Source organism: Boleophthalmus pectinirostris, unplaced genomic scaffold (genome assembly GCF_026225935.1).
Source record: "Boleophthalmus pectinirostris isolate CB_2022bp ecotype Guang Dong unplaced genomic scaffold, ASM2622593v1 HiC_scaffold_12, whole genome shotgun sequence".
Lineage (NCBI taxonomy): Eukaryota > Metazoa > Chordata > Actinopteri > Gobiiformes > Gobiidae > Boleophthalmus > Boleophthalmus pectinirostris.
In genome coordinates, this window is record NW_026571018.1 from 37,296,041 (window position 1) to 37,320,675 (window position 24,635).

The 24,635-nt window shown below is 36.9% G+C and overlaps 1 protein-coding gene across 6 annotated transcripts in view; it reads right to left on the reverse strand.

Annotated features, from left to right (window-relative positions):
- LOC110169267 (rap guanine nucleotide exchange factor 6-like) overlaps positions 1-24,635 on the reverse strand; it is a 413,544-nt gene that overhangs the window by 82,479 nt on the left and 306,430 nt on the right. For all 6 annotated transcript variants that reach the window (XM_055148415.1, XM_055148414.1, XM_055148418.1 and 3 more), the window contains 2 exons: positions 18,934-19,042; positions 14,349-14,592 (listed from right to left, as the gene is read on the reverse strand). In XM_055148415.1, the coding sequence (XP_055004390.1) occupies positions 14,349-14,592; positions 18,934-19,042 (353 nt within the window). The remainder of the gene's footprint in view (positions 1-14,348; positions 14,593-18,933; positions 19,043-24,635) is intronic.

Genomic DNA, 24,635 nt, shown 5'->3' on the forward strand with positions numbered 1-24,635 from the left:
TTACAGATCGGCTGAAATTCTGAATTTTTTTGTGCACTGCCTGTCCGTAGTTGATCCTAAAGAGTCCGTTATAGACACAGATTTGACCTAAAAGTCCCATTTTTAACACATATGCACTAAAATGCCAAAATAACGCCAACGATAGAGATACACTTCTATTTTAGACTCATTTACACAGATAATCGATCGAAAAACATGATCGTGGTGTTTAGTGTCCCTTTAATTTAAGAGTAACACTTTATAATAACTACACCTTATTTAGCCTTAATAAAGCATGAACAAAGACTTAATTAATAATGATTCACGCTTAGTAACTACTTAATTACTACCTGAATTAGCACTTGCACTTCATTCGCCTGTGCTGTAAATAGTTACTCATAATTATTTCATACTTAATTACTCATGAACTAACCATTTGAGCATTTATTAATGATTACTGAACTATGAGAGAATGATTTACTAATAATGTAATGCAATGATAATTCAGGCAGCTGTTATCTGTTAGTTAAGTCTTTCTGAGAGTTTTTCTAAAGTGAAGACGAATGATGCTTTATTAAGCATTTACTAAGTGTGAATCATTATTAATTAAAGGTTGTATGGAGGATTTTTTTTTTGTTTCAAACTGTCAGTGAAAGATTAAAATACCATTACAGAGACGCAGCAACTTTGTAATTATGATGACCAAAAAAAAAAAAGAACGAAAATCTATCAACTGTGGACGTGTTGAGGCCAGATAAACATCAGCCAATAGAAAACGAGGCTCCCTCATTTTCTATTGGCTGTTAGGTTGTCAATCAAACTCCCTAGTATAACTGACTCGTCGGAGCGCGGGGATTACGTGGTTTACGCGGCGGTTCTTAGAGGCTTTTTCGAACTGTCGCTTCCTCGCATTTCACACAAAGTTTGTCGCGACGGCGGACGAGAATCCACGACCGGTTCGCCGCAAAAGAAAGTCCGTTTTTGAGGTCGCCGAAAGAAGAAGAAGAGAAGAGGAAAAGGAGCAAAGCCAAACTGAGGTGATTCTTGGAGATCTCGTCCAGCGATGGCGCGACCGAAGCAGACGAAGGGTCTAAAAACTGACGCGTCGGTCGCTGAATTACTTCTAGACAGGAAACTTCAACAGTAATTCTGAACGCGCACAAGGACTGTCGCTGTATTTCTCTTCCCTTAAAAAAATCCTCTATACAACCTTTAAGTCTTTGTTCATGCTTTATTAAGGCTAAATAGGGTGTAGTTATTATAAAGTGTTACCAATTTAAGATAACGATTAAACTAGTTTGGACCAAATAATGCAGACCTGCTCGTCACAAATAACATGAGATTTCTGCAGTGTTTCTTTGCAGCTTGTTTTGACTGGCACATGGACGTTTCACTGGCTCGCCGCTTTTAGCTCAGGAATACATTAGCATGAATTAGCATTAGCGGCGTCACGTGGTTAAGGCCGTTCAGATCCAGACAGACGGGAGACGAGCGCTCGGGGGAAATGCAAACATCAGCCTTTACGTTAGAGCGCCGGGCAGCCCCCAATCTGCATAAGAAGGATAAAGACGCTCTGGGTAAAGAATAGTTTTGTGAATGATTTTATGTTTTATCCTTCACTTGATCCCCAAAGAAAAAAGAGATTGTCGACATTTGACCCGTTTTATTACCCACAGACTGTGTAAAGAAGAGGACTATGGGAGTGCGGTGTCACCCATGGCGTTCAGCTCCTATAGGCGATTTTCATTGTTGACAAAAGCGCGCGTTGCATGCTGGGAATTATTTTGGTCAGCAGCAATAAACACTAATTCAACACGACGGACGGAGCGAGAAAGCACGTAAAGGGTATTGATCCCGGTTATTTATCCACTCTAACGGCAGAGGACACAAGACCATTTGACCAGAAACTGGTCATAAGCATCGACGGACGACAAATCACCCTTTTCAACCCCGACAAAAGGTGGATTAAACCAAATTTCTGGTCAGAATCGCCAACTACCTGGACAAATATTCACTTGGTCGAATATCCACAATGACTTGGTGGAAACTCCTGGGCCGTTCACAGCAGAAAAGATGAAAACCTCCAAGAGTCTCGATGTGTTGTTGAACTTGTTGGAGTCCACGGTTTGTTAGGATCTTCTACGTTTGCTCTGCAGATGTTTGAAAGTCGTTTAATTCACCGTCAGTGGTTCTTTTCACTCAGAATACGAAAAAGACATTTTCCTTCTTCCGCGCTTCTAATTTGTGCATCCGATAATGCAGCAGGAATTTACCATTATCGGGGATAAATACACGAGGTTACGCACTGTGTTTGACGCTACCGTGTTTCTTGCCTCTGACCAAAATATTTCCCAGCAGCAACGCGGGCTTTTAATAACAATGACGTCAGCTGAAACTCGTCTATACTGTTGTAGTCAAGACCGCACTAATCAAGACCAAGATCTGTCCAAGACCACAGGGTCCCAAGACCAGGACAAGACCAAGACCTCTGAGGGTCGAGACCGAGACAAGAACAAGACCACGGGCCATCGAGTCCAAATCAAGACCATCTTTGTCATTTTTTACATTAATTTATATTTTACGGTTATTTTGGCACATATATATAAATATTTTTATAAATCTATCTCCTTTTATCACTCGTTGAGTGTCAGAACTCAAGACCGAGTCCAAGCGCCTTCAAGACCAAGACAAGACCGAGTCTAAACATGGTCGAGTGAAACCCAGATATTATAAGAAGAGAGGGGATGGGGTGAGCTGGAGTTTTGGAGGTTTGAACAGTTTAACACAGTTTACTGACCACAAAGGCTGAACAAGTTGTTATTACACGTAGAAAAGAGTAGTGTGATTTCATGAGATTGATTGAAAAACATGAACAGCACAGCAAGAGACACAAAGACTACAGAATGGTGTCGGTTGGGATGAAATCAGGTTGAGAAGATCTACAAATGAGTCTCGTGTTTTCGGCGAGTGACCAGGTCTTACCCAAAGAGGCCCCTGGAGCAGCAGACACAAGAGAAAAGCAATGTGAGAAGCAAAGGAGAAACACAACAGGTCTGAAACAAAAACACTAGAGCACAGGTGTCAAACATGCGGCCCGGGGGCCAGATCCGGCCCTCCAAGACCTTTAATCTGGCCCTCGGCTGATTTTCTACTAAAATATTTTAATTATATTTTTTATTAAAATCTTGTTAATTTTCTGTGGTGTTTATCACAGCAGCGTCTCCAGCGTCTCTGTACGTGGCCCCCTCCACCAGAGCAGCACAAATGAAGACTTGTCTCTTTCCAAACGCTCTTAAAAGGACGATCGTTTTGACTGTCGACCGTGACACCCTCATCAGAAAAATGTCCAACATGAGAAAAGTGGAGCCGAGTGCAGGATTTTACAACAAAAATTGACTTATTCCTGTTTATACAAGTTCCTGTTAAAACTTTGTGTTGAAATTGTATTTTTCTTAAAGTTTCAGGTTGTTCATAATATTATAAACATATAATAAGAAAGAGTTCATCAATTAAAAAATATTTCTGTAATAGATTTGTGTTTCTCTGCACAAATATTTGAACTTATTGTTATTTTTGGGGTTTATATGACATGAGTTTTCTGATCCGGACACTTTGGGATCAAAGTCGGTTAGGATACGGCCCCCGGACCAAAATGAGTTCGACACCCCTGAACTAGAGCTACACAATATACCAATAAAGTCTGATCGAAATTTGGCAAAAGGCTAAGGCTGCATTTATGATAATAATATAATACATTTTCCCCTGTAAATAAGTAGTTCTGAAATGCTTCTTTTATTAGTTTAAAGGGCCCATTTTACTCTTTGTTTCCTCATCAAACACAGACCCGGAATTGTGCTTTGTTTCATTCACACAAGTAATACAGGAAGTCCTTCACTGTGTTTAAACTCCATAAACCTTCACTAGAATCATTTGCAGTTTTCTCACTCTTTTTCACTGACAAAATTTCAAAACTTTTCCATGATTTTTTCATGACCTAAAGTAAATTTTCCATGACTTTACGGCACCTACAAGTCTAAAATTGATCAGACTTTGAGGGCTAAATATGAAACGTTAACTCTTTCCACTCAACTTATGGTTTGGGATTATAGTTTTTGAACATTTAAAACCCTGTCAGTGCATTTATTGTCGTTTCTTTTAAACAAAAGGCGCAAATGTTCAGAAATAATCAGAATCGTCTCATGAGGACTTAACTAGCCGTGTGAACGAGATACTAAAATTCCAACACTTTCACTGAATTTACAAAATTCTAGGACATTTCCAGGCTTGAAAAATGACATTTTCAATTTCCGTAACTCTTCCAGGATTTCCATTATCGTGGGAGTCCTGCATTCAGTCCTGGAACGGTCGGTCTCTACTGACTTAAAGGTAAAAAGTAACCGTTAACTTGAAAACTACCACTATACATGACATCACAATTTCGACCGACATTTTTACTAAACGTGTGAATGAAACAAAACACCCAGGTCCAGGTATGTTTTTGATGAGGTAATAAATAATAATAAATTACACAAAAGGCAACATTTCCAAAGCCATTGCTGTTCTGCATAAAATAAAGTTCTCACTAAATAGTCCAGCATTAGTAACTTTGTTTAACTCTATAATTGTACCAGATCTGATGGACTGTGTGGAAATTTGGGGTTCAACATGTAAAACTTACCTACAACCTTTATTTATTTTACAAAAAAGGGCCTTGAGAATCATCACCAACAGTCATTGCAGAGAGACAAACAACCCAATATTTGTTCAACTTAAAGTGTTGAAAATGCAGGATATTGTTGACTTAAGTCTCCTCAAAGTCATGTATAAAGCAAAGTGTAATTTATTACCTGTAAATATTCAAAAACTGTTTGAGATGAGAACAAAACACGACAATTTAAAAGGAATTTACATGTTTAAAAAACCCAGATTCAGAACCAAGGTTATGGAGCGAAGTGTCGCTGTGAAAGGAGTTAAACTTATGGAAAAGTCTTGACAAAGAAATAAAAGAATCAAGTACAATGACGACATTTAAAAAACATATAAAATCGAATGCAGTGTGTCTGTATGAAAAAGAAAACTAAGTTGTGTATAATAATGAAGATTTACTGTTTGCAATTGATCAGTAATTGTGCCTGAACTGATCTGGAATGTTTAGTGACGATCAGTGTTGATGTTTTGTCTTGAAAAAGGAAAGGGGGGCAGATAACATAAGATTTTTTCTTCTTTCTGCTCCTTTTCATTCATTTCTTGTGTGTTTGATGTTGTGACACTGTAGATGTCTTTTTATGCTTTATGAATGAAATAAATAAAATAAAATAAAATAACGTTCTAACATGGCTTAAAGCTCAGTAAAGCAACGTAAATTCATCTTAAAATAGGACCTTTATATAAACTAGGACCTTAAATTTGCTTAAAATACTGTAAGACCTTAACTTTGTACACTGCAAATCTTATGGCAATTGCAATACTTATTAGAAAAATCACAATTCGATTTATTCCTCATATTGTGCAGCCCATAAAACCACACAGTGTTTACAGAGTGTGTCTGAAGCGGGTCAAAGGTCAGAGCTGCAGTGGAGGATGCATTATTTTTCGACAGAGGTGCAGCATAAGCAGAACAGAGAGAGAGAAGTCGCTGCATGTAAAACAGTCCGGCCTGAAAACAAGTTTGATTTTCATATCATTTTATACTCTTAGTCTCTGCTTAACGTGTGAGTACTTCAATCGATTACCTGATTTTTACACCACTTAAAGAAAACCAAACACTACAGGATCATTCGCCGCATTTAGGCGTATTTATAGAAAGTGACCAAGATGACAAATACTGGACACCCACGATATATTATAATACTATATTCTAATAAGATAAATAAGTTGAATAAGTTAAATAAGTTGAATAAGTTAAATAAGTTAAATAAGTTGAATAAGTTAAATGAGTTAAATAAGTTGAATAAGTTAAATAAATTAAATAAGTTGAATAAGTTAAATAAGTTAAATAAGTTGAATAAGTTGAATGAGTTGAATAAGTTAAATAAGTGAAATGAGTTAAATAAGTTAAATAAGTTAAATAAGTTGAATAAGTTAAGTTGAGTAAGTTAAGTTGAATAGGTTAAATAAGTTCAATAAGTTAAATAAGTTGAATAAATTAAATAAGTTAAATAAGTTAAATAAGTTGAATAAGTTCAATAAGTTAAATAAGTTGAATAAATTAAATAAGTTGAATAAGTTAAATAAGTTGAATAAGTTGAATAAATTAAATAAGTTGAATAAGTTAAATAAGTTGAATAAGTTAAATGTTGAATAAGTTAAATTAAATAAGTTAAATAAGTTAAATAAGTTAAATAAGTTGAAATAAGTTAAATAAGTTAAATAAGTTGAATAAGTTAAATAAATTAAATAAGTTGAATAAGTTAAATAAGTTAAATAAGTTGAATAAGTTGAATAAGTTGAATAAGTTAAATAAGTTGAATAAGTTAAATAAGTTGAATAAGTTAAATAAGTTGAATAAGTTAAGTTGAGTAAGTTAAGTTGAATAGGTTAAATAAGTTCAAATAAGTTAAATAAGTTGAATAAATTAAATAAGTTAAATAAGTTAAATAAGTTGAATAAGTTGAATAAGTTAATAAGTTAAATAAATTTAAATAAGTTGAATAAGTTAAATAAGTTTAAGTTGAATAAGTTGAATAAGTTAAATAAGTTGAAATAAGTTTAAATAAGTTAAATAAGTTAAATAAGTTAAATAAGTTAAATAAGTTGAATAAGTTGAATAAGTTAAATAAGTTAAATAAGTTGAATAAGTTAAATAAGTTGAATAAGTTGAATAAGTTAAATAAGTTGAATAAGTTGAATAAGTTAAATAAGTTAAATAAGTTGAATAAGTTGAATAAGTTAAATAAGTTAAATAAGTTGAATAAGTTAAATAAGTTGAATAAGTTAAATAAGTTAAATAAGTTAAATAAGTTGAAAATTAAGTTGAATAAGTTGAATAAGTTAATAAGTTAAATAAGAATAAGTTAAAAGTAAGTTAAATAAGTTGAAATAAGTTGAATAAATTAAATAAGTTAAATAAGTTAAATAAGTTAATAAGTTAATAAGTTAAATAAGTTGAATAAATTGAATAAGTTGAATAAGTTAATAAATAAGTTGAATAAGTTAATAAAAATAAGTTAAATAAGTTAATAAAGTTGAAATAAGTTGAAATAAGTTAAATAAGTTAAATAAGTTAAATTTGAATAAATTAAATAAGTTGAATAAGTTGAATAAGTTAAATAAGTTGAATAAGTTAAATAAGTTAATAAGCAAATAAGTTGAATAAGTTAATAAGTTGAATAAGTTAAATAAGTTAAATAAGTTGAAAATAATTTAAATAAAGTTGAAATAAAGTTGAATAAGTTGAATAAGTTAAATAATAAGTTAAGTTAAATAAGTTAAATAAGTTAAATGGAAAAAACAAATTAGTTCCACACAGGTGTACAACAGGTAAAAACAGGTGAACACTTGGTGATCTGGTGATATGAAACCTGTTTAAATACTTTGACAAATATATTTTTACACTTCAGAGAGACGTGACTGTGTGATTTTGAACATCCTCGTGCGTGCGGTGTCAGTGCCTGAACTGTTTTGTCATATCATAACCACAAAACATGACCACTAAAATAGATCTCCAGGGGAAGACCGAGTGACAACCGCAAGATACAAACTCAGGAAATGGCCAAAATAATTTAACTCTTTCCCCCATGAAGACGACGTTTGACTTTCAGAGAGTCTGTGTGGACTCCTGCGATGTCCGAACAAACTGTCGGGGAATTTATACTCGATTATGAACCAAAATTGCCCTGAAATCTTGAAGTTGCTCAAGCGAGTCCTTTGAAATATTAAGTTAAAGTTATATATAAGTTAAATAAGTTGAATAAGTTAAATAAGTTGAATAAGTTAAATAAGTTGAATGAGTTAAATAAGTTGAATAAGTTAAATAAGTTGAATAAGTTAAATAAGTTGAATAAGTTAAATAAGTTGAATAAGTTGAATAAATTAAATAAGTTGAATAAGTTGAATAAGTTGAATAAGTTAAATAAGTTGAATAAGTTGAATAAGTTGAATAAGTTGAATAAGTTGAATAAGTTGAATGAGTTAAAGAAGTTGAATGGAAAAAACAAATTAGTTCCACACAGGTGTACAACAGGTAAAAACAGGTGTACACTTGGTGATCTGGTGATATGAAACCTGTTTAAATACTTTGACAAATATATTTTTACATTTTCTGATTAATATAATACTCAGAACATGAATATCAGATAGTTTTTTGTTTTAAACCTGTAACTGAGTTAAATCACATTTAAACATCCATAAATGAAGAGTTCAGTCTAAGATTTCCAGAGATACCAAAAATGTCTGTGTTTCAGTTAAGTTCATGAGGGTGAAAATCATTTATAATCACTCGTGGAAGTCTGTTTTCTTTATGTTCAGTTATGCTCTATGCTCGTATGGGTTGTTCCTTGTAGGAGTCCAGGGGGAAAGCGTTAAAGACGACAAAAGTTGTAAAGTTAAACTGCAGCTTCTCATCCATATTATCCATTAGAATGTGTCTGCCTCAAATAATAACACCCAGTCCACAAAACAGCGCTGTGAATCCAAGTTTGAGACGTTCTGAAGTTAAAAGGTGGGAGTAGTTCCCCATGCGGTTCTGTTTATAAATGCATCTGTGTGAAGCTGCAGATTAGTGATAGTGACTTTACTTCCTTTATCGCCGGTCTCCTGTGAATTGGAAGCATTTATCTGAACTACTGCGCCGCATTTCATATTCCTCACTCACATTATGCATTCGGAGCGTCGTAATTATTCACCACAGTGCGTTTTTAAGCACTTTTCACAACTCTCAGAGCTCAGAGTGCAGCTTAGTCCATCACAGTAATGCTAATAACACCTACCATGTATATTTCTTGATTATGTGGAAGAACTGGCCATGAAGAATTGAGGTTTTTTTTCTTTCCGTCATGCTTCTCTCTCATCATTAACTTCCTCGGAGTCGCACTGTGAGTGATTCATGCATGTTGGAGTAATCCAGCTTTATCCCGCATTAGAGGCTTCGAAGCTCAGACAAAATCCATTTAAAAGAGGTGCACTTTTAGTTTTGATTTTGAGCAAAAGTTCTAATCTAATTCGGCCAAATCACTGAGAAAATGGCAGCGCATTCTGAACGCAGCCGAAGCCAAGGTGCGGTTTTGTGTCAAGGGTAAAACGAGGGCAGAATAATACAAATATCATTCAGAGCAGTGGATTTTTAATCAGCAACAAAACCAAAGCAGGTTTTGAATAGGTCTGTGTTAAATGATAAAATCAAATGCAGCCTGTTTGATCAAGTGTTCTGCGATTACAAAGTGAAACACGTACACTTCATCCATTGATAATTACAGAAACGAGCTTTGCGAATCATCCATAAAGTTGTTTTTTTTTAGAACACACCCATAATCTTTTTATTCACTTCAAGCTCCTCAAGATTCCTGAACTTGTACAATATTACACACTGGTAATTTTATTCAGAGCTTGCAACAATTTACTAGTAATATTCAAAGCTTGTTCAAAATGAGAGACAGAGCTTATAATTTTAGAGGGTATGGAAATTTCAAATTGCCCAATGTTCGAACTGCCCGTAAAAGTTTCAGTGTGTCTGTAAAACTCTGGAACAGTCTGGATACACGTCTCAAGTAACGCCAAAATATCCATAAATTCAAGTTGTTCTATAAACATATGGTCTGGTCACAGTATATGGAGAGTGGGTCAGAATATTAGAACAAAACTGCCTCTGTAGCTCTGGTTTATGTTTGTTGTTTTCTTACCATTTCCAGTTTGTGCTGTTCGTTACATTACTTGTATTTGGGCCCAGTCAAGCAGAAGTAAACAACAAGGCCAAAAATTCAAGTTAATGCATCTGATATAAAAATGTATTGAACAGATACATATGTACTCTAGTTTATGAAACTGTTGACCTTTTTTCTGTACCATTTTTGGTTCTAAAGTTCCATATGTTTTAAACAGACCATGTATGAAACATGGAACAAAAATTATTTCCCAAATTTCAAAGACCTGAAAATCATGTAAATAAATGGATGTATTTCATCATATCTTGTGTTATTCCATCTTTGAACTGTTGATGAAAATGATAAAAATTTGCTTGGAAGGACTGACATATTTTATAGAAATAGTTTCTTTCATTTTGAAGTAATATTAAAGTTTTCAGAAGAAAAAAGTGACAAATGATGTAAAATCCTGCACCTTCTACTTGTTTGTACAATTTTCCCTCCGTTACTTTTCCCTCCGTTACCATGAACTTTCTTAATAAAAAATCTCATGAGTCAAAAAGTAAGAGGTTTTTCAACCTAATCTTGTACCATATGGTAGAAAACTATATGAAGCAAATATTCAAACCAGTTTGTTAAGGATATGTAAGTGAGAACCAAGAGTTATCACTGTTTGGATTTATTGCCCAAAAAGTGCTGCATATTTCATTCCCTCCGTTACCGACATGAGTTTTTAAATTTTTTGTCAACAACTTGAAAGAATCTCACAGGTTTAACTTGACCCTGTTGGAGTGTAACTCTTTCCTACATTCTGATACTTTACTTATTTCAATAGTTCCTCTAGTTTCTGAATAAGAGACATTTGAATGTCAAAAATCTGCCCCTGTTTCCCTCCGTTACCACTTGACCAGACCCATTTGTTGTTTCTTACCATTGCCTGTATCCTTAACTTTACCATTGTTGGTACACTTATGTTATTCTACCAAGCTATAACAGTGACTCTTTGTCTGCACTTGTAAATTACGGAAGCCGAGAGGGTCACAACAAACACAAACCAGCAACAAATACAAATGCGACAACACAACAAAAAGCCACAACACATCAAAAAAAAAAAGCCACAACGGAAATGAGCACGGGACTCTATTTTAATGCAAACGCGCAACACAACACAAACGCAAATGCTGCAACACATTAAAAAGCCACAACAGAAGTGACCGTGGGACTCTATTTTCCGACGGACCGATCAAGCGGCAAGTGAAGAAGAAGAACTACAACGTGAAAAGTAAAGGAACGGAGAAGTTGGAAACGTAAGTAAAAGTAATTTATTGTTTTATCATTATTCGTTTCACGTTGTAGTTCTTCTTCTTCACTTGCCGCTTGATCGGTCCGTCGGAAAATAGAGTCCCGCGGTCACTTCTGTTGTGGCTTTTTGATGTGTTGTGGCTTTTTAATGTGTTGCGGCATTTGCGTTTGTGTTGTGGCGTTTGTATTTGTTGCGGCGTTTGCATTAAAATAGAGTCCCGCGGTCATTTCCGTTGTGGCTTTTTTTGGTTTGTTGTGGCTTTTTTTCATTTGTTGTGGCTTTTTGTTGTGTTGTCGCATTTGTATTTGTTTCCGAGTTTATTTCAAAATGTGTGAAAAACGCGAAATAAAGCTCATTGTGTTAGATTATGAAGAGTAGGGGTGAGATTAAATACATTTTCTTCTTCCCACTCCTTTTTGGACAAAATAATAATAATAATAATATTTTTTGTTGTTGTTATTTTCATTTCTATTATGATTTCACATGTTATATTGTTATATGCTCCATTGTATATGAATGTAAATCTTTACTTGCCCAAAATAAATGCACAAAAAAAACATCCAAGTGTGTTCGTGATCTCTGAAGAGGAGAGGCAACTGCAGCTATTTACTTGAGTCATTTTAATTGATCTTTTCTTGGATGGTGATACTAAAGAAAACATATCGTGTTTGCTGAAGCCTACAGTTATAATCTCTGACATCTGCGGTTCATGATGGACATTTTAAACCACAATATTGATCTAAAACGACTGAATTAAAGAAACCACTGACTTCTGCGTGAGAAAAATGCGGCGCCTAATGGGAGCCGACAAAACCGTAAACGTCATCACAACAAAAAGAGCCGTGCAGTTGTCGGCCCCTGAACATCACACTATCAAACAGCAGATTTTTATCATTTGTACACAGTGTTGGGAAGGTGACTTTTAAAATGTAATCCCCTACAGATTACAGATTACACACCCCAGAATGTAGTTTGTAACAGAATCCATTAAATTACTTAAAGTGAGTAACGTAATCTGAATACTTTGGATTACTTGATTTGCTGTAGAGAAGAAAAGACGAGGAAATCGTAACTTAAGTTGTTTTGTTTGTTTAAAAAAATTAAAAGCCCAGACTTTACTGAACCAAATTAAAAATATTATTGATAGAAGACGAGGAGACACGTCCACACAGCAGGATTTAGTCCTGTTTTAGTCCTGTTTTAGTTCTGTTTTAGTCCTGGTTTTAGTCCTGGTTTTAGACCTGGTTTAGACCTGGTTTTAGACCTGGTTTAGATCTAGTTTAGATCTAGTTTAGCCCTGCTTTTAGTCCTGTTTTAGTCCTGTTTTAGTCCTGGTTTTAGACCTGGTTTAGACCTGGTTTAGACCTGGTTTAGACCTAGTTTAGATCTAGTTTAGCCCTGCTTTTAGTCCTGTTTTAGTCCTGGTTTTTGACCTGGTTTAGACCTGGTTTAGACCTGGTTTTAGACCTGGTTTAGATCTAGTTTAGATCTAGTTTAGCCCTGCTTTTAGTCCTGTTTTAGTCCTGTTTTAGTCCTGGTTTAGTCCTGGTTTAGTCCTGGTTTAGTCCTGGTTTAGACCTGGTTTAGACCTGGTTTTAGACCTGGTTTTAGTCCTGGTTTAGTCTTGGTTTAGATCTAGTTTAGACCTGGTTTACTTTCTGGGAATGAGTGGAATTACCTGGAGAAAAAAAAGAAAAAAAGGGGGATATAGCCCAAAATGTGAAAACAGGAAAATATCTCTGTGTAATCCATTTATTTCAACAAAGTAACTGTAATCCAATTACCACTCACTGAAACAGTAACTGTAACTGAATACAGTTACTCATAATTTGTACTCTGATTACGTAACTCCAGTACATGTAATCTGTTACTCCCCAACACTGGAAAATAAGTGATTAAAGATTACTCAGATGTGTATGAATCTCTCCAAATACAACTTCAAGAGAATAAATGAGAAGGGAAAACAACTCTAACCTGGTTAAAAGCTCTGAAAAGTACATTTTACATATTAAGTCTGATTTAATATGTTTCCTGAATATGGATAATGCTGCTGTATTAGATATGATATAATTAAATACTTAGAACTTATAAATATATACATAGAATAACTTGAAGATATGAGTGATGATTGCATTAATGAGAGATTGAGAGCACATCACCCCAGTACTGAAGTCTCTGCACTGGCTCCTGTGAGCTTCAGGAGAGATTTTAAAGTTCTTGTATTGGTTTATAAAGCTCTTAATGGTCTTAATCCTATTTATTTATCTGATCTGCTTTTATCATATGAGCCTCTCGGACTCTCAGGTCCTCAGGTCGTCGTCTTTTAACTGTCCCAAGAGTCCAAACTAAAACTCACGGTGAGGCGTCTTTTAGATTTTACGGCCCCCGTTTGTGGAACAGTCGACCTGAGGATCTGAGGTCCACTGCGAGTGTTCATAGTTTTAAAAGTAAACTCAAAACGTATCTTTTTAATTTAGCTTTTAATTGAAACTTTTACTTGTTTTATCATTATTATCATTATTATCATTATTATTATTATTATCATTATTATTATTATTATTATTATTATTATTATTATTATTATTATTATTATTATTATTATTATTATTATTATTAATTATTAATTATTATCATTATTATCATCATTATTATTATTATTATTATTATTATTATTATTATTTATTTTAATTATTATCATTATTATCATCATCATCATCATCATTATTATTATCATCATTATTATTATTATTATTATTATTAATTAATTAATTTAAATTATCATCATCATCATTATTATTATTATTATTATTATTATTATTTGCTTTTAAATTACCATTAATATTTTATTTAGTCTCCATCTGTTTTTAGCTCCATTTATATTTTTACTATAACCTTTAGGAGCTTTATGTTTATGTTTTATTGTTGTATATATGCATGAAATAATGGGGTGGGGGGGGTTTGCTGTTATTTTTAATATTGTAATTTTTTTCTGTTGCATGTGAAGCACTTTGTGGTACATTTCAAATGTATGAAAAGTGCCATACAAATAAAGTTTGATTGATAACGGCTTTCAGATAAATGTCACACAAAAAAACTGTAGTATTTACAGTTCCTTTGACCTCCTCAGATCATCACAATACACGTCGTACTGTAGTCGAGTGGGATTTGGACATTGTGACGTTCCTTTTAAAAGAACAGCCTGACGTAAATAGATTCATTGTGCACGAAAAACGAGTAACTGACATGATACTAGTACTTATAAAGTTTACCTGAATGGTTTCGGAGGTAAAATACTAAATCTGGTCTTCTCCAACATTTTGCGGATGCGGTTCCTTCCCCCGGTCACTGTGTTGGCCTTCATTTTCCTGGTGCTTTTGTGGTCTGTGGGGAACTCCATGTCTCCGGGCAGATCTGGGATGGAGAAGCGATTGCCCTTCTTCTCCTGGATCTTCGGGATGTGAGGGACGCCGTTCTTCTTCTCGTGCACCACCCGGCTCAGCAGCTCTTTGAAAACTACACACAGGGACATTCGGTGTAAGACTCAATTTTACTGGTAAATGTTTTGTGAATACTAGACTTGCACAGTGTACCTGCACTAGACCAGTGTGTCACAAACTGTGGCGTGTGAGATCCTTCAGGGGGAACTGGAGCTCTTCAGTTTGTGGATTTGACTCATTTAAGTTCATTTCAAACACTTTTTTGTCTCTTGTTGATCATTTCTGGTTTAGAACTACAGAGGAAATGATGTAGTCCACTTTTAGACCGAGATTAGACCTGGGATAGTTCTGCTATAGACCTGGTTTAGACCTAGATTAGAATTGGAATAGTCCTGTTATAGACCTGGTTTAGTCTTAGATTAGAACCTTGAAATAGTCCTGTTATAGACCTGGTTTAGTTTTAGTTTAGACCTGAAATAGTCCTGTTATAGACCTGGTTTAGATCTGGATTAGAACTGGAATAGTCCTGTTATAGACCTGGTTTAGACCTGGATTAGAACTGGAATAGTCCTGTTATAGACCTGGTTTAGACCTAGATTAGACCTGGAATAGTCCTGTTATAGACCTGGTTTAGATCTGGATTAGAATTGGAATAGTCCTGTTATAGACCTGGTTTAGTTTTAGTTTAGACCTGGAATAGTCCTGTTATAGACCTGGTTTAGTCTTAGTTTAGACCTGGAATAGTCCTGTTATAGACCTGGTTTAGATCTGGATTAGAACTGGAATAGTCCTGTTATAGACCTGGTTTAGACCTAGATTAGAACTGGAATAGTCCTGTTATAGACCTGGTTTAGATCTGGATTAGAACTGGAATAGTCCTGTTATAGACCTGGTTTAGTTTTAGATTAGACCTGGAATAGTCCTGTTATAGACCTGGTTTAGTCTTAGTTTAGACCTGGAATAATCCTGTTATAGACCTGGTTTAGATCTGGATTAGAACTGGAATAGTCCTGTTATAGACCTGGTTTAGACCTAGATTAGAACTGGAATAGTCCTGTTATAGACCTGGTTTAGATCTGGATTAGAATTGGAATAGTCCTGTTATAGACCTGGTTTAGACCTGGATTAGACCTGGAATAGTCCTGTTATAGACCTGGTTTAGTCTTAGTTTAGACCTGGAATAGTCCTGTTATAGACCTGGTTTAGATCTGGTGTTACTCTCAGATCTTGTCTTTTGTGGTCCTTGGCCAGTGCAGTAAATATATATAAGTATATTTTGAGCTGGGGTAGGGCCATATGGGAAACATGAATCATGACTTTTTGGGGGATCTTCAAAAACAAAATTAAAAGGCTTTTAGTATTGATTTCATGAACATAGACGACACACGCTTTAAATCATTGTCATTTAACACAGAACATAGTCCCATTGTGGACACATGCTTTTACTGACGGACGACTGTGGGCCTCTGCATTAAACATCCCATATCACTGACGACTGGACATGACTGATTCATGATCTCTGTTAATGGCCCAGGCCTCTACAACATGACCAGCTCCACCATGTATGTGCCTCCACTTACTATGTACTAGGGATGGACATGATTAGTCAATTAATCTATAATTGATCATTACCTCCGCCAAGTAGGTTATGTTTTTGCCGGCATTTGTCTGTTTGTCTGTTTGTTTGTTTGTTTGTCTGTTAGCAACATAACTCAAAAAGTTTTGGACCGATTTTGATGAAATTTTCAGGATTTGTTGGAAATGTGAAAAGGAAGAACTGATTTCATTTTGGGGGTGATCTGGAAGAAATCCTGGATTCTGGATCACTTTGAAATTTTAGTTAACATTGTGGTAAATGGTTCCAAACATTTTGTTTCTCAATATCTCAGTTAATTATTGACCAAACCCCATGAAATTTGACTCAGGGATGGACAATGGGATCCTCTTTCATATTCCAAATTGAAAGATACGAGACAAATATTTATGGAAAACACAATTAATATGAGGGGGACTGTAGTCCTTGGCGGAGGTCTGCGCTCTCTGACTGCTTTTCTAGTTAAGAATTTCATCGATTACGTTAATTTTAATCGACAAACCGAATGTATGTTGCTGTGTGTGTCGTGACCAAACAGGTGTGTACATGTGTCTCTGCATCAGAAGGAGCGAGACACAAACAGTGGGTCAGTCTGTAACGAACCGAAGCACAAATGTGGATTTAACGATGATTTGTACAAGAAATTCCACACTTTCCGTTGCGTTGGGACAAGTGTGAGTCCATGTGCACAGTGTATAAAGCAGCACATATGTTTCTGTGTCCAGTGGGAAAAAGTTTTTCCAGGTGAGAGTCGCTCAATGTGGATGACGAGGCCCCGCCCCCCTCCCCCCGTACGCTGTCCTGGTTTTAACAAACACAAATCTGGTCACACTAACCTGTATTCACCTGAGTCATGTCTTTTAATCTGACAGAAGTTGAACCACATCAGCGACACAAGAGCTGGAGTTTTATCTTCACTTAGTTTATGCAAATTAGTGATGTGGTTTTAAGTTTTGTTTCTGTGAGAGTTGAACAAAACTGAATTAAACACATTATAATGTCAAACGGGCTGATGTGGCTCTAGAGTCGTTACGGTTTATATGTCGTAAAGTTGAATTTATTTATGCAGATTAGTGCAGATAGTAATAATAATGCTGATCATTTTAATATAAAAACGTTAATGATTAATCGATAATTGATCCTTAATTCTTCCGACGATCGATTAAGAAAATTTCATCGAATGCCCATCCCTACTATTTACATTGCGAAAAACTGCAGGGATGTGTTGGTTTTTTTACCAAAATATGTCAAAATGTTCCCATTTTTAATGCAATCCTAATGTAATTCTAACTGAGTACTAACTAAGGTCTGGTTTAGATCTGGTTTGGTTTTGGTTTAGTTCTTGATTAGACCTAGTTTAGCCCCGGTTTTGTCCCACTTCAGACCCTGTTTAGTTCAGGAGTTGTCCTGGTTTAGTACTGTTTAGGCCTGGTTTAATCCAGAGTTAGACTTGCTTTAGACCATCTGAAGTCCTGGTGTAGTCCTGGTTTAGTCCTGGTTTAGTCCTGGTTTAGTCCTGGTTTAGTCCTGGTATAGTCCTGGTGTAGTCCTGGTTTAGTCCTGGTTTAGTCCTGGTGTTAGTCCTGGTGTCCTGTTTAGTCCTGGTGTAGTCCTGGTGTAGTCCTGGTTGTCCTGGTAGTCCTGGTTAGTAGTCCTGGTGTCCTGGTAGTCCTGGTCCTGGTGGTATAGTCCTGGTGTAGTCCTGGTGTAGTCCTGGTGTAGTCCTGGAGTCCTGGTGTAGTCCTGGTGTAGTCCTGGTAGTCCTGGAGTCCTGGTAGTAGTCCTGGTGTCCTGGTAGTCCTGGTGTCCTGGTAGTCCTGGTGTAGTCCTGGTAGTCCTGGTGTAGTCCTGGTGTAGTCCTGGTGTAGTCCTGGTAAAGTCCTGGTGTAGTCCTGGTGTAGTCCTGGTGTAGTCCTGGTGTAGTCCTGGTATAGTCCTGGTGTAGTCCTGGTGTAGTCCTGGTGTAGTCCTGGTGTAGTCCTGGTGTAGTCCTGGTGTAGTCCTGGTGTAGTCCTGGTGTAGTCCTGGTGTAGTCCTGGTGTAGTCCTGGTAGTAGTCCTGGTGTAGTCCTGGTATAGTCCTGGTGTAGTCCTGGTGTAGTCCTGGTGTAGTCCTGGTGTAGTCCTGGTGTAGTCCTGGTGTAGTCCTGGTATAGTCCTAGTCCTGGTGTAGTCCTGGTGTAGTCCTGGTCCTGGTGTAGTCCTGGTAGTCCTGGTGTAGTCCTGGTGTCCTGGTAGTCCTGGTGTAGTCCTGGTGTAGTCCTGGTGTAGTCCTGGTCCTGGTGTAGTCCTGGTGTAGTCCTTGTAGTCCTGGTGTAGTCCTGGTAGTCCTGGTAGTCCTGGTGTAGTCCTGGTGTAGTCCTGGTAGTCCTGGTTAGTCCTGGTTTCCTGGTGTCCTTTAGTCCCCTGGTTAGTCCTGGTAGTCCTGTAGTCCTGGTGTAGTCCTGGTAGTCCTGGTGTAGTCCTCCTGGTATAGTCCTGGTGTAGTCCTGGTATAGTCCTGGTGTAGTCATTTTATAGTTCCTCCTGGTAGTCCTGGTAGTCCTGGTAGTCCTGTAAGTCCTGGTTTCCTTGGGTCCTGGTATGAGTCCTGGTGTCCTGGCCTGGTCCTGGTAGTCCTGGTACCTGTCCAACCTGGTATATAAAAATAAAGTCCATAAATACATTAAAAACTCAAATAAATTACAATTCATCAATCCATAATACAACCATTAAAACGATTCCAGTTAAAATCAGCTGAAATAAAGCACCTTTGTCAACTATGTACATTCAAACATGACAAACCTATGATGAACTGCAGCTCTGCTTCCGAGTTAAAACTCACCAAAGATGTTGGTCTTGACGGTCAGTGACAGGTGAGTGTTGTTCCTCAGGATGTCCACGGCTTTGGACAGGGAGATGTTTTCAAAGTTCTGCCCATTGACCTCCAGGATCTGAAACAAAACCATCACATGTTACGAATGTTCGATAGTATGAGCCATTTCAAACCACTTTTTACACTGTCACATGAGCATTTCCTTAAAAACTGCACACGATGTCACGGGTTCGTCCGAAATAAATGTAAAAAATGATGGCTCAGTCGAAAAACTTCACTTAAAGGTTGTATGGAGGATTTTTTTTTTGTTTCAAATTGTCAGTAAAAGTTTAAAATACCATTACAGAGACGCAGCAGCCTTGTAAATATGATGACCAAAAAAAAAAAGAATGAAAATCTATCAACTGTGGATGTAGTGAGGCCAGATAAACACCAGCCAATAGACAACGAGGCTCCCTCTTTATCTATTGGCTGTTAGGTTGTCCCTACGTTTCTAATGTAATTGACCAGCAGGTGTGCGGGGATTACGTGGTTTATGCAGCGGTTCTTAGAGGCTTTTTCAAACTGTCGCTTCCTCGCAATTCGCACAAAGCTTTGTTGCGATTGCAGATGAGAATCCACGACCGGTTCGCCGCAAAAGAAAGTCAGTTTTTGAGGTCACTGAAAGAAGAAGTGAAGGCAAAAAGGAGCAAAGACAAACTGAGGTGATTCTTGGAGATTCCTTCCAGCGACTGCGCGACTGAAGCAGACGAAGAGTCTAAAAACTGACGCGTCGTTCGCTAAAATATTTCTAGACGGGTCATTTCAACAGTAATTCTGAACGTGCACTGGATGTAAACAAGCGTGATTTCTAGAGTGAGGAGGCGGGAGGAGATATTTCTACTGAGGGAGCTGTGGAGGAGGATGGTGGTGTTACGCATGCACAATATTTGAAAAAGGACTGTCGCTGTATTTCACTTCGCTTAAAAAATCCTCCATACAACCTTTAAGTGGGTTTTTATTCACACCACAGCTCCAAGTGCAGAGTGGAATATTTACAGTGACAAAAAAAAAAATCAGGTGGTAGACAGAAGTATTTAGTGCTGTCAGGCGATTAAAAAAATTGAGAGATTAATTAATTATGATCTGTAATTAATTCATCTAATTAATCTCTTTTCAATCTCACCTAAAAATTGCTGAGAAAAGCCTTCAACTTGAGGTATTTTTCATTTAAATCATTATTACATTATTATTATTACATATAAACCATGAACGCTCTAATGCAGGGGTGTCAAACTCATTTTGGTCCGGGGGTCGTATCCAACCGATTTTGATCCCAAAGTGTCCGGATCAGAAAACTCATGTCATATAAACCCCAAAAATAACAATAAGTTCAAATATTTGTGCAGAGAAACACAAATCTATTACAGAAATCTTTTTTTAATTGATGAACTCTTTCTTTTACAAAATATTATAATATTATGAACAACCTGAAACTTTAAGAAAAATACAATTTCAACACAATGTTTTAACATGAACTTGGATGTAAATAGGAATAAGTAAATTTTTCTTGTAAAATCCTGCACTCGGCTCCACTTTTCTCATGTTGGACATTTTTCTGATGAGGGTGTCACGGTCAACAGTCAAAACGATCGTCCTTTAAGAGCGTTTGGAAAGAGACAAGTCTTCATTTGTGCTGCTCTGGTGGGAGGGGCCACGTACAGAGACGCTGGAGACGCTGCTGTGATAAACACCACAGAAAATTAACAAGATTTTAATAAAAATCAAATTAAAATATATTAGTAGAAAATCAGCCACGGGCCAGATTAAAGGTCTTGGAGGGCCGGATCTGGCCCCCGGGCCGCATGTTTGACACCTGTGCTCTAGAGCCACATCAGCTCGTTTGACATTGTAATGTGTTTAATGCTGATTTGCGCAAGTCTCACAGAAGCGAAACTTAAAAACCGCATGGCTAATTTGCATAAACGAAGCGAGAAAAATAAAAAATAAAAATGCTCTTGTGTCGCTGATGCGGTTCAGCTTCTGTGGGACTGAAGGACACGACTCAGTGGAATATGAGTGTTGAAGGTGAAGGTGAGTCAGTTCTGTGTTTGTGATGTTTTCAGAGATCAGACGTGTGCAGGTTTATCGCAGATGCGGCGAGAACGAGAAAGAAAATCACAATTGTTTGCGGGAGCGATGTGTTATTGTCCCAACAACACATAAAAACAGATTTTATAATAAAGGCAACTCGCGTACAGAAACAGTAAAGTTAGAGATTAAAAATGAGATTAACGCGATTAAAAAACATAACGCGCTAAATATGACTGTAATTAATTAATCACAATTAACGCGATAATTTGACACCCCTAGAAGTATTTACAAGAATATGTACAATAATCACAGTTACAGTTGCAGCACCCACGTAGTCAGGCCAAATACAAACTCCCAAATGACTGGAGCTCCCTCCTTTTATACCCCCTTAGCCCCTCCCCCCGGGCAAACCAATTAACGAAAATGGGGTTTTAAGGAATTAACATAAGCAAAACTGTATTGAGGAACACAAATCAACGTGGAAATAAACATAATAAAAACTAGAAAAGCACTCAGAGAGCGCAGACCTCCGCCAAGGACTACCCCCATTTTTTATATAAATTGCGATAAAATCAGTCTTCTGGATCAGATCCGGATCAGCCTTTGGAATATGAAAGAGGATCCCATTGTCCATCCCTGAGTCAAATTTCATGGGGTTTGGTCAATAATTAACCGAGATATTGAGAAACAAAATTTTTGGCCTCCATTTACCACAATGTTAACTAAAATTTCAAAGTGATCCAGAATCCAGGATTTCTTCCGGATCAGCCCCAAAATGAAATCAGTTCTTCCTTTTCACATTTCCAACAAATCCTGAAAATTTCATCAAAATCGGTCCATAACTTTTTGAGTTATGTTGCTAACAGACAAACAAACAAACAAACAAACAAACAGACAAACGCCGGCAAAAACATAACCTCCTTGGCTGAGGTAATAAAAATAACTTAAAGAACCCCTCATAAGGTTAACATAAGTTCCATTAAACAACTTCAAAAACCACAAATGACCCCAAATAGCCCACAGTGGTCGAGTCCACGATCACATGTCCCCCTTGAGCGCGCCACTATGCCTATATGTGCACAACCAGGAAGTGCCTCGGTTTGGCCCCCGAACCCAAGAACAGCGCGGAGGCTGCAGCAGGTAAGAGTGCGGCGTCGGCGTCGAGTGTGCCCCCCCCGAACGCACAAGCCGGGAAACCGTTCAGATGTTGGGGAAAAAACAGGACACACACAAACACAAGGAAACGTCGGCAGAGGTTCAAGATTTATCAACCAGAAGTCAGCGGGTTAAATCTTCTTCTGACCACTGCACCTGGTGTGTTCACCCACTTCACCCAATGAATGTGGTGAGTTGCAGATTGGCAGTCAATTCCCATCAGTCTGTCCCAGGGCAGCTGTGGCTACAATAATAGTTTACCACCACTGAGTACAGAGTGAATGAGTAAAGCTCCCAAATATATGACATAAGCAAGTCCGGGCCTGGTTATTACTTGGATGGGAGACACTGGGAAAATCACGAGCCACAGGGGGGCGCCAGTGAGAATAACTGTTGTTGTGTCCTTAGACAAGACACTTCACCCACACTGCCCAGTATGAAAGTGGAGCGTGAGTGATGGTGGTGGTCGGAAGGACCGAGCAGCATGGCAGCCGCGCTTCTGTCAGTCTGTCCCAGGGCAGCTGTGGCCACAATAGTATCTCACCATCACCAGACAGAGTGAATGAATAATGCTGAATAATGCTGAATAATGCTGAATAATGCTGAATAATGCTGAATAATGCTCTGTAAATATTATAAAAAATACATACACAGAACAGAGTATATATAATCTGAATGAGTTCTCTGTGTGCAGTGTTGGGGAGTAACAGATTACAAGTACTGGAGTTACATAATCAGAGTACAAATTATGAGTAACTGTATTCGGTTACAGTTACTGTTTCAGTGAGTGGTAATTAGATTACAGTTACTTTGTTGAAATAAATGGATTACATGACGGTATTTTCCAGTTTTCACATTTTGGGTTATATCCTTTTTTTTTTTTTTTTCCACGGTATTCCACTTATTGCCGGACACTGAACCAGGTACAAACCAGGTCTAAACCAGGTCTAAACCAGGTCTAAACTGGGACTAAACTAGGACTAATCCAGGACTATAACCACGACTAAACCAGAACTAAACCAGGACTAAAACCAGGTCTAAAACAGGATTTAACAGGACTAAATCATGCTGCATGGACCGTGTTTCCTCGTCTTCTATCAATAATACTTTTAATTTGGTTCAGTAAAGTCTGTTTTTTTATTTTCTTTTATCAGACAAAACATCTTATGTGAAGATTTCCTCGTCTTTGCTTCTCTACAGCAAATCAAGTAATCCAAAGTATTCAGATTACATTACTCACTTTAAGTAATTTAATGGATTACGTTACAAACTACATTTTGGGGTGTGTAATCTGTAATCTGTAGGGGATTACATTTTAAAAGTCACCTTCCCGTCACTGTGTGTGTGTCCTTTCACATGGACACAGCAGAAGTGTGGTCGGCCGAGGCCTCTCACTTCACCTGTGTGCAGTGTTTCATGTGACTGAGACAAAGAGTGAGTTTGTGTCAGAAATAACCTTCTGTTTAAAAAAAAATAAAATAAAAAAACTCACAGTGTTTAGCCACTTCCTTCGAGGCTAGATTTACAGAAACAAATATTACTTTCCAACTGCACTGACTCAGACTTTTGTTTGAAGTGACAAATCTTAAAAATGAGTGTAGAGTAGAGAAAGACTCATACATCAATATTTGGACTTTTTAGGGAATCGGTTATATTTTGGTTTGACTGACCTGCCGCCTAAAAATGCACACAAAGTTTTATTTGAACACTTTAATGCGAGGAGACGGCTGCACAAAACATGACATAAACAGCTCTCTTATACCTTTTATGGTTAAATGGGCTGTGGGTGAGTTTGTAGCAAATTTAAATGACAGAATTTGGGAAAAACAATCAAAACATCATCAGACCTTTTCACCTTTTGGATTTTTTGGATTTGACTCGCTCCGATGCAGATATATTTTATAAGCAACTCTTGAGGTCAAAATGATTTCATTGTGGACTGTCTGCATCTCATTATAAAGCACAGGTGTCAAACATGCGGCCCGGGGGCCAGATCCGGCCCTCCAAGACCTTTAATCTGGCCCGTGGCTGATTTTCTACTACAATATTTAAATTTGATTTTTATTAAAATCTTGTTAATTTTCTGTGGTGTTTATCACAGCAGCGTCTCCAGCGTCTCTGTACGTGGCCCCTCCCACCAGAGCAGCACAAATGAAGACTTGTCTCTTTCCAAACGCTCTTAAAGGACGATCGTTTTGACTGTTGACCGTGACACCCTCATCAGAAAAATGTCCAACATGAGAAAAGTGGAGCCGAGTGCAGGATTTTACAACAAAAATTGACTTATTCCTATTTACATCCAAGTTCATGTTAAAACATTGTGTGGAAATTGTATTTTTCTTAAAGTTTCAGGTTGTTCGTAATATTATAATATTTTGTAAAAGAAAGAGTTCATCAATTAAAAAAAGATTTTTGTAATAGATTTGTGTTTCTCTACACAAATATTTGAACTTATTGTTATTTTTGGGGTTTATATGACATGA